Raw genomic sequence first — 10,768 nt, forward strand, 5'->3', positions numbered from 1 at the left:
AAAAGGGAGAGAGAAAGAAAGAAAAAGAAAAGAAAAAGTACGGATGGATTTGGCGGGATGTAAGATCCACAGCAGGAGCGGCCTTTGCAGGAGGGAACGCATACTGGGGCCTCTTATGGGCGACGACTTATGGAGGGTGATCTCTCCATCTTCTTTCTCTCGGCTCACACGGCACATTTGCAAAATCAGAGCTGCTCATAAATAACCCCGGGCCCAAAAGGGCAGTAGAAAACGGAAATTTGTTGGCACTGGCTTGGAAGATGCTTCCACCGCGTTCTTCACGCAAGCCTCGGGCCTGCCTGTTGGGCCGGTTGCGCACCCCGGGCGCGCGCTCTCCCGCGCACCAGCGGTGGCGGCTGCCGTGGCGACAGGCAGGTGAGCGGCAGAGGCGCGCGTGGTCCCTGCCCCACCCGCGCGAAGCCAGAGAGGAGGCGGTTGTCAAGGCGACGTGGGTAGGAGGAGAGGACAGAGGGAGGAGGAAGGATGGGCGGCCTTGGCGTAGTCGCAGGGAGGTGACTGGAGCGAGCCTGGCCCCTTGCATCCTCCCACTGTGTACCTCCCTCCCCTTTTTTCCGCCTTCTGCCAGCAGAAGCAGCTGCAGCAGCACCTGAATCGCTACTGCCGCTCACTCAGGACGACGCTATGGCTGAGCCTGGGCACAGCCACCATCTCTCCGCCAGAGGCAGGGGAAGAACTGAGAGGCGCACACCGCGGCTGCTGCGGCTGCTGCTCTGGGCTGGGACCGCCTTCCAGGTGACCCAGGGAACGGGACAGGAGCTTCACGCCTGCAAAGAGGTACTGCCGCCCCCGACCGGACCCCGCTTTGGCCACAAAAGTCTTGGATCCAAGCAGAGACCATGGGGACCCAGGCGCAGAGAGTTTCAGAGGCCACGGAGTTTAGATTTCTTTAGGGATGAGGCCTGGGGGGAGGGAAAAGGAACCAGTCTGGCGTCATGAGGCGGCCAGCACAGTGGAGGACTCAGGAAAAGATCATCCTCGAAGCTTGGGATGCTGAGCTCAGCGAGAAAGGTCCCAGCCCCAAGAAGGGGAGCGACCTGGGTACCTGAATTCAGAATGAGGGAGGAAGACGAGTTATTTTCCAGCTGGGATGAACTCACCTTAAAAGTGGTTAACAACAAAAGATTCTGCACAGAGAAGCAAAATAGAAAGAGGAAATGAGAGTACTGGGAGAGGAAAGGAGTTAGGAAGGCCAGAGAAAGGTGGCGGAGCGAAGTGGTTTTATCACGGCTACACAAAACGGTGCACGAAGGTGGGAGACGTGTGAGAGGGATGGATGACAGGATCCCAACTCTCTCGTTCCTTGTTTACGAAACATCCGGTCACCGTGCAGACTGTTCAATGTGGCTCTTCCTTGTAGCGTGGCCTCCCCACAGCGTAGTTTGTTTAGTGTACCTGACCGCACACAACTCACCTTTATGCAGATTTCCAGTTCTTCAACATCTTGTTTTCTGCCAACCTCTGCTCTCCTTCTCTGAATTCTGCTAACATATGTCAACGTCTTGTTTAAAGGTGTTTCCAAAATGTTGGCAGCAGAATTCAGACAATAGGTAGTGAATGGCTTAAAACCAAAAATATCTTTTAAAAAGTCATCTTGGATGAACGCAAAAGGGCACTAGGAGCCACAAAACTAAGTCGTTTCTGTATTGTAGAAATAATGATGTTTGCTTGTGCTCTGAGCAACTTTTTTAGAAACCATATGGCAGAGGCAACAGTAAGATATTTACAAGAACTACGCTGGGGAAGGCAAAATAAAAGTTCTGTTATTTCTGTAAAATGTGGACTTCATAAAAAGTCAAGCATCTAGAACTGTAAAAACAATCCCAAATATCAAACTTGGCTAAGGTTTTGAGAGATTGGAATATATATATATATATATATATATATATATATATATTACTTTAAAAAATTTATTTATTTATTTATTTGAGACGGAGTCTCTCTGTCGCCCAGGCTGGAGTGCAGTGGCGTGATGTCAGCTCACTGTAACCTCCACCTCCTGGGTTCAAGCGATTCTCCTGCCTCAGCCTCCTGAGTAGCTGGGATTACAGGCATGCTCCACCACGCCTGGCTATTTTTGTATTTTTAGTAGAGACGGGGTTTCACCATGTTGGTGAGGCTGGTTTCGAACTCCTGACCTCATGATGTGCCCACCTCGGCCTCCCAAAGTGCTGGGATTACAGACATGAGCCACTATACCCAGCCATATTTATGTTTTAAAATAGAGACAAGGTCTCAATATACTGCCCCAGTCAGTCTCTAACTCCTGGGCTCAAGCAGTCCTCCCACCTTGGCCTCCCAAAGTGCTGGGATTACAAGCATGAGCCACTGCACCCAGCCCAGAATATTTTGTATAAATTGTTAGTGTGAACTGGTTAGCAATAACTACCCCATCTCATATGGATATATATTATTATAAAGATGTGTGTCTACAGCATAGCAGGTCATGAAGAAGTCGGGTGGGGTGGGATTTTTGTGTGAATAAAGATATTTGACTTTGAAGATTATGAATATGACATAAGTGACCCCAGTGAGTGGGACTTTCAATAACCTTTATTAGCCCAGTGACAACCTGCCCCATGCCATCTACATTTCCACCCAGCCGCATTATAACCTGTTTTAGAGATGGCTGGGAACGGGATGATCTCATCACTGACTCTGCTCACTGGCCTTGATGGCCTGTGGTCTAACCAACCAAAATAATGAGACCAAGAAAGTCCACTTGCTTAAGAATCAAACGAGGGAGTCTCCTGAGTGAAAGGTAAGGAGAGTATAGTTCAACTACCAATTCTTGTTGAGATCTTTGTCAACGATGGAAAATAGGAAACATTTCCGAAATTAAGCACTTCTGTTATCTTGGTTTGGAGGAAGGGAAGAATATTGATACTTGAGAACTTGAACTTGTTTACAAATTTTGCCTTTGGTCCTGTTTGAATGACCAATATTTGCCTAAGCAAAAGGTCTTGCCACAAAGTGTAAGCTTAGGGTAGTGGAAAGCTACGGAGCTCAACCTACCAGGGTTTCAGTCCTGTTACCACGTGGTTTTTGGATTTGTAGAATGGGTATCAAAATAACACCTACCTCAGAAAGGATTGCTTTGAGTATTGAAATAGAAAATACATTTGAAACACAAAATAGAGTTACCTACCCACCTTTCCTGTTCAGCTTCTTTCCCATTAGATCCGCACCCCACACCAGATTGGAAATGGCTCAGGAGGCATGCCCATTGGGCACAGGCATCGCAAGTCCTGTTTACATTCTCCCTAGGCAAACAGTGGTCACCGAACACCCTCCACTCCAAAACAATCAGGAAGAGAATAAACCCATTTTTATAGTATTCAGTTGGCAATATGAACTGATCAAACAAGTTTGCGGACTTCTAATCCCAAATGGTAAAAAACTAATTCAAGATAGACCAGTTCTTCTCTGTTATTTTTTAAAATTTATTTTATGTATTTATTTATTTTGAGACAGAGTCTTGCCCTGTTGGCCAGGCTGGAGTACAGTGGCACGATCTCGGCTCACTGCAACCTCCGTCTCCCAGGCTCAAGCAATTTTCCTGCCTCAGCCTTTCAAGTAGCTAGGATTACAGGCATGGGCCACCACTCCCAGTTAATTTTTGTATTTTTAGTAGATATGGGGTTTCACCATGTTGGCCAGGCTGGTCTCGAACCTCAGACCTCAGGTAATCCACCTGCCTCAGCCTCCCCAAGTGCTGGGATTACAGGCATGAGCCACTGTGCCTGGCCACTCTTCTCTGTTCTTAATCTTCATATGAATTTCTTGTGAGCTGATGTTGGGTGTTGACGGCAAAAACTCCTATTAGGCCAAGGCTGACAACAATATTGTTCCAGCCTTGTTCGTGAAAGCTGAGGTATCCTGGATATAATCAGGAAACAGAGAGGTTTAGCTTGAAGCCTAAACTGAGGTGGCAGAGAACTGGGAGTTCTAGACTGCTGGGCATGTGCTGGCGCTTGGCATTCCTCTCACAGTTTTACAATAATCAGGGTCACAAATAGAACTAAACATACCGTATGATGTTTGTTTTCATGAATCATTTCTTCAGCCCAGGCTAAGTGCTGACTGAGGGCCAAAGGAGCATTTCCTATGGCACAATGAAGCAAATCAAATGAAAGAGGAGAGAAAACTGCCTTTGGCACGCTCTGCCTTATCCTGAGGCTCCAGGGCTAGCTGCCCTCAAAGGGACTCCCAAGTCTATATTGAAAAGCCCATGGGTTAGGAATCAGGCAGACATGGATTGGAATAAAATTTGTTAAATGAGTGATGCCATTTAGTAAGGATGCTACTTTGAGAAGTTAAAACTTCTGTCAGCCTCAAATTCCTGATCTGTGAAACGGGGATGACAATACCTATCTCACAGGGCTGTTGTAGGAATTAAATTAAATAACACATGTGACGGGCCTAGTGCATACCCTTGGTATATCATAGGTGCTTAATAAATGTTGGTAGGAAAAACAGTTACGTACACAGATAATGACATATAAAGGACGACATAAGATTAACATGGTAAACAATGCAGGCATGGCAATATTGAGGTTGATAGGAAAAGAGAAGAAAACTAATTGAGGGCCGAATGCACTGGCTCACACCTGTAATCCCAGCACTTTGGGAGGCTGAAGCAAGTGGATCATCTCAGCTCAGGAGTTGGAAACGAGCCTGACCAACATGGAAAAACCCTGTCTCTACTAAAAATACAAAATTAGCTGGACATGATGGCTCACGCCTGTAATCTCAGCTACTCGGGAGGCTGAGTCAGGAGAATCGCTTGAACCCGGGAGGCAGAAGTTGTGATGAGCCGAGATTGCGCCACTGTAGCCTGGGCAACAAGAATGAAACTCCATCTCAAAAAAAAGAAAGAAGAAAAACTAATTCAAACAGTTGGCACTTGACCTGCTTCTGAGATAATCAGTAGCATTTCAGTGGGCAGAGATGGAGGAAGGGTGTTAAAGGTCCACATGTGGAAAATGCAAATGATCCTGGGATTTGCAAGCAGACCAGCTGACTGAAATGTGCAATAGTGTGAGCTACAAAGTTGATAAGGTTGAAAAATTCTAAACTAAGTGGAGAATCCCTGAAGGATTTCTGGCAGAGATAGCAGCCTTAGCAGAGTGGATTAGCATGAATATAAAGTAAACATGGTTGAGGTGGGCCAACAGGTGAGAGCAGAGAGATGAGGCAGAGACCATTTCCGAAGATATTACTGAAGTCAAGGAGGAGGTGAATGAAGGGTCTGCACTTGTGGGTGGAGGGGGTAGTGGGGTAAATGGAAAGGCGTACGTGTGAAAAACATGCTGACGGTAGATGTTAGAGGATTTGGCAACTGAATGATGGTGAAGGGTGATGGTGATGGGCAGATCAGGGATTTTTGTCGGGATTTTAGAGTGGGAGAATGGTAGGAGTTACTATCTGAAATGCAGAAAGAACAGCTTCAGGGAGCAGAGTGATCCATTTTCTTAGTTCTGATGTCCCTGGGATCAGCTCCTGTAGTCGGGGGAGAAAGTCCTGAACCTTTGGCACGAGACTTCACTTCATGAGCGCAGTGTCTAGGCTTTTCTGTTTCCTCCTGCATTTTGTTCTTCTTCTGTTTCTTTGTTTTGTTTTGTTTTTGTTTTTGTTTTGAGACAGACTCTCGCTCTGTCTCCCAGGCTGGAATGCACTGGCACCATCTCTGCTCACTGCAACCTTTGCCTCCCTGGTTCAAGCAATTCCTCTGCCTCAGCCTCCTGAGTAGCTGGAACTACAGGCGTGTGCCACCATGCCCGGTTAATTTTTGTGTTTTTAATAGGGACAGGGTTTCACCATGTTGGCCAGGCTAGTCTCGAACTCCTGACCTAAGTGATCCGTCTGCCACAGCCTTCCAAAGTGCTGAGATTACAGGTCTGAGCCACCACAGCTGGCCTCTTCTGTTTGTATTTTTATTTTTATTTTGGTCTTTTCCCTGAAAACATCCTATATTTGGTTCTAACATGTTATTTGAGGTTTGGACTCCACAGAGAAATGGCTAGATCTAGAAAACATTTAGGACCCCTGAGCTTTCAGGAAATATTTAATAAAAGTGTAAAATTTTTAATGACTGTTTTGGTTGGAAACCATCAAGTCTGAATGTTTAAACCTCCCTTTTTTTGTGTATGCTTGGAGAAGTACAGACTATGGGGTCTGGATAAAACTAGGTGGGCTGGATTCAACTTCTAACTCTTCTGCTCAATAACTGTATGACCTTGGGGAAATTATTTAATCTTCTCATGCCTCAATTTCTTCATCTTTAAGACAAGGATATTAATACAGTCCACTTAATTACTATAATATGACAGTTAAGTGAGTTAAGACATGTGAAGTATTTAGAACAGTTCCTGGTGCATAGTAAGTATTCAATAAATGTTAGTTGTTATAATTAGATTTTTGGTGGAAGTAGAATTTTTTTTTTTTTTTTGAGACGGAGTTTCGCTCTTATTACCCAGGCTGGAGTGCAATGGCGCGATCTCGGCTCACCGCAACCTCCGTCTCCTGGGTTCAGGCAATTCTCCTGCCTCAGCCCCCCGAGTAGCTGGGATTACAGGCACGCACCACCATGCCCAGCTAATTTTTTGTAGTTTTAGTAGAGACGGGGTTTCACCATGTTGACCAGGACGGTCTCGATCTCTTGACCTCGTGATCCACCCGCCTCGGCCTCCCAAAGTGCTGGGATTACAGGCTTGAGCCACCGCGCCCGGCCGGAAGTAGAATTAATTAACATTGATAGTAGTAAAAATTATTAAAAAGTTAAGGGTGATGGAAGTGGGTTGAGCTGAAAAGGGAAAGGGAGTTGATGTGAAACATGTGCTAAGGAAAAGTTGAGAGAACTTGGCAAGGCTGGGCATGGTGGCTCACGCCTGCAATGCCAGCACTTTGGGAGGCTGAGGTGGGAGGATCGCTTGTGACCAGGAGACCAGCCTGGGCAACATAGTGAGACCCCACCTCTATAAAAAAAAAAAGAAGGAGGTGGCAAAGAGAGTCAGGAGAGCATAGCAGTTGAGTCTGGAGTTGTGCTGTCTGATGTGGCAGCCGCCAGCCACGTGTGGCTGTTGATCATTTGAAATGCAGCCAGTGCAGCTGAGGAAATGATTTTAAAATTTTATTTAATTTTAATTTAAGTGAACAATAAAGTTAAAATAGATGCTCAATTCAATTACCGGTATGAAAAAACTTTCAACTTTGGCACAACTTGGGTGTATGAATCTACTTTCTCAACAGTAAATTTTATGAGCTCTAAATAGCAATCAAGTATTTCTGATGCAAATTTAATGTAAGAATCAAGATATGCTTTAAAATGTAAAGTATATGTTGGATTTGGAAGACTTAGTACAAAAGGAATGTAAAATATCCACTAATATTTTATATTGATTACATGTTGAAATGATGATGTTTTAGGTATTATCTAAATAAGATGTATTATTGTTATTATTATGAAACGGAGTCTTACTCTGTTGCCAGGCAATGGAGCACAGTGGCGCGATCTCGGCTCACTGCAGTATCTGCCTCCTGGATTCAAGTGATTCTCCTGCGTCAGCCTCCCAAGTAGCTGGGATTACAGGCGCATGCCATCATACCCAGCTAGTTTTTGTATTTTTAGTAGAGATGGGGTTTTACCATGTTGACCAGGATGGTCTCTATCTCTTGACCTTGTGATCTGCCCGCCTCAGCCTCCCAAAGTGCTGGGATTACAGGCGTGAGCCACCATGCCCGGCCAAGATATGTTATTAAAGTTAATTTCAACTGGGTCTTTTCACTCTTTTAAACATGACTAGAAAATTGAAAGTCCTGTTATGTGGCTCATATTATGTTTCTATGGGACATTGTTGGCCAGGAGGTAAGGCTATGCAAGTCTGGTGCCTGCGGCTGAATCTGAATTCTACCATTTCAAATATGTTGCCTTGGGCAAGATATTCATCTCTCTTAGCCTACACTTTTCATCTGAAAAATGGAGATAATTTGATTTTTGTCTTTTATGGCTAGCTGGGAGGATTAAGCAAGATAAAGCTTGAAAAGTGCTTTGCAAAATGCATTGCATGCGTAGCTCAATAAATGTTGTGCTCGTTTACTGTTTATGATCTGCTTTTCCAAAACTTAATAGGAACATCTTTCTAAGTCATTAAATGGTCTTGTATGACAGCATTTTAGTGGTGGACTGGATGAATTATCCTGGCTAATCTCTAATGCCAACTCTTTCACTGTGACCACGGGCCTTAGTGCCATTCCTTTTCACCTTCTAATGTAGGCAACACTTTATCAATTCTTCCCTCTCTCTGGAATCATTCACTTTTCCCATCTACTGAATCATTCCTATTAGCCTTCAAAAGTGCTATTATTTCTTCCATCTTAAAAAACAGAGAAATAGGCCGGGCGTGGTGGCTCACGCCTGTGATCCCAGCACTTTGGGAGGCCGAGGCGGGTGGATCACGAGGTCAAGAGATCGAGACCATCCTGGTCAACAAAGTGAAACCTCGTCTCTACTAAAAATACAAAAATTAGCTGGGCATGATGGTGCGTGCCTGTAGTCCCAGCTACTCGGGAGACTGAGGCAGGAGAATTGCTTGAACCCAGGAGGTGGAGGTTGCGGTGAGCCGAGATCGTGCCATTGCACTCCAGTCTGGGCAACAACAGCGAAACTCCGTCTCAAAAAAAAACAAAAAAAAACCAGAGAAATAGAATAAAAAAACATCCCCAACAATTTCTCTTGATTGTCACTTAGTTTCCACTCCATTGTACTGCTCATTGTATACCAAAGCCCTTGAAAGTCTAATCTATAATAACTGTCTCTAAATCCTCTTTCCTTTCTCTCTTTATCTTTGTCTTTTCTTTTTTGACTGAGTCTTGCTCTGTTGCCCATGTCGGAGTGCAGTGGCGTGATCTTGGCTCACTTCAACCTCCGCCCCCCAGGTTCAAGCGATTCCCCTGGCTCAGCGTCCTGAGTAGCTGGGACTACAGGCACCACCATGCTTACCTACTTTTTGTATTTTTGGTAGAGTTGGGGTTTCGCCATGTTGGCCAGGCTGGTCTTGAACTTCTAACCTCAAGCGATTTACCTGCCTCAGCATCCCAAAGTGCTGGGATTATAGGTGTGAGCCACTGCACCTGACCTCCTTTCTCTCTTGAATCCATTCCAAGCCAACTTTCATCCTCATGATTCCACCAAAACTGCTTTAGCTCAATCCAGTGGTAATTTCTCAGTCCCAATTAAACTTCATCTACGGGCATTTCACAGCCATGATCACTCTCAACTCCTAGGAACAATTTCTTCTGTTTGGCTTTGGGGACACTGGTTCTGCTGCGGGGTTTTGTCTAGTTTTGTTTTAACTCCCTGGTGGCTCCTTCTCTGTCCCCTTGGTTACTTTTTTCCTCATCTCCTTACACTCTAAATCTGGCAGTTCCCCAGGGCTCAGTCATTGAACCTCTCTCTTTCTCTTATCTCTATCCAGCCTCTTCTATTTTCATTTTCTTGGTGAGCTCATCCAGCATCATAGCTTTAAATAGCTTCTGTAAGTCAGTAACTCCCAATATGTCCAGTCTGGACCTCCTCCCTGAACTCTAGACTTGTATAACCAACTGCATCCATGAGCTCTTTATGTACATATTTGATCTCCATATCCAGAACTTGACTGCTTCTTACTCCTGCACTTGTCCAAGGGACTATCACCTCTCATTGGGAAGATCACAAAAGGCTTGTGACTAGTTTCTTTGCTTCCACCCTGCCCACATACTGTGTAGTACTTAGCGAGAGTAAACCTACTGAAAACAAGACAGCTTTGGTCCTGCTCTGCTCAGAATCTTCCAGAGGCTTTCTACCTCCAAGTAGAAGCCAACTGCCTCCCTGACTGACGGGGCCCTCCTCCGCCCCTCCAGCCACAACAGCCTCCTGGGCCTCTCAGACCTGAGAGGCAGCTGCCACTTCAGAGCCTTGGCTATTGCTGTTTCCTCTGCCTGGAAGACTCTTCCCTAAGACGTGTGGCCTGCTTCCCAACCCCCTTCAAGTTTAAGTTGAAATGTCAACCCATTTCCTATCTCATTTGCTGTTCTGTTTTCTCCCGAGTGCCTAGTGATCCCTAACATACTCTATATTTTACTCATTCCTCTCTTTTCCCATTGATACGTAAGCTCCATGAAGGCAGGGCTTTTTGTGTGTTAAGTTGTATCTCTAGCACCCAAGATCATATATAGGACACGTGGGCCCTCAGTAAGTGAATGAAATAGCTACATAGCATTCCACTGATGGAATTGACATAACTGACCCCCTGCTGTTGAACATATAATTTGTTTCCAGCTTTTGGCTATTATAAGCAGGGCTAAGAAGAGCCACTTTTTTTGCATGTCCCTTTCAGAATATTTCTTGGAACAAATTCCTAGAAATGAAATTTCCGGGTGAAAGGATAATATCATTTTCACACTTCTCATATCTATTTCTAAATGGCTTTCCAAAAGCTTCTTTATAAATCACTTTATTCTCTCTCTTTTTTTTTTCAGACAGAGTCTTGCTCTGTTGCTTAGGCTGGAGTACAGTGGTGCAATCTTAGCTCACTGCAACCTCCTACTCCCAGGTTCAAGCAATTCTCCTGCCTCAGCCTCCCTAGTAGCTAGGATTACAGGCACGTGCCAGCACACTTGGCTAATTTTTTTGTATTTTTAGTAGAGACGGGGTTTCACCATGTTGACCAGGATGGTCTCGATCTCTTGACCTCGTGATCCACCCGCCTCG

General features: G+C 45.1%; 2 protein-coding genes across 2 annotated transcripts in view; one reads left to right on the forward strand and one right to left on the reverse strand.

The window, feature by feature from the left end:
- The window catches only part of CUNH1orf194 (chromosome unknown C1orf194 homolog), a 7,896-nt gene extending 7,563 nt beyond the window's left edge, over nucleotides 1-333 (reverse strand). The window contains exon 1 of the mRNA XM_017499232.2: nucleotides 105-333. The gene's annotated coding sequence lies outside the window, so the exon portion shown is untranslated. The remainder of the gene's footprint in view (nucleotides 1-104) is intronic.
- A 94-nt stretch (nucleotides 334-427) lies between these two features.
- Nucleotides 428-10,768, forward strand: part of ELAPOR1 (endosome-lysosome associated apoptosis and autophagy regulator 1) — a 96,673-nt gene continuing 86,332 nt past the window's right edge. Inside the window, exon 1 of the mRNA XM_017499228.2 lies at nucleotides 428-795. Coding sequence (XP_017354717.2) covers nucleotides 643-795 — 153 coding nt within the window. The 5' untranslated portion in view covers nucleotides 428-642. The remainder of the gene's footprint in view (nucleotides 796-10,768) is intronic.

The sequence above is a fragment of the Cebus imitator genome, unplaced genomic scaffold, assembly GCF_001604975.1.
Source record: "Cebus imitator isolate Cc_AM_T3 unplaced genomic scaffold, Cebus_imitator-1.0 Scaffold256, whole genome shotgun sequence".
Classification (NCBI taxonomy): Eukaryota; Metazoa; Chordata; class Mammalia; order Primates; family Cebidae; genus Cebus; species Cebus imitator.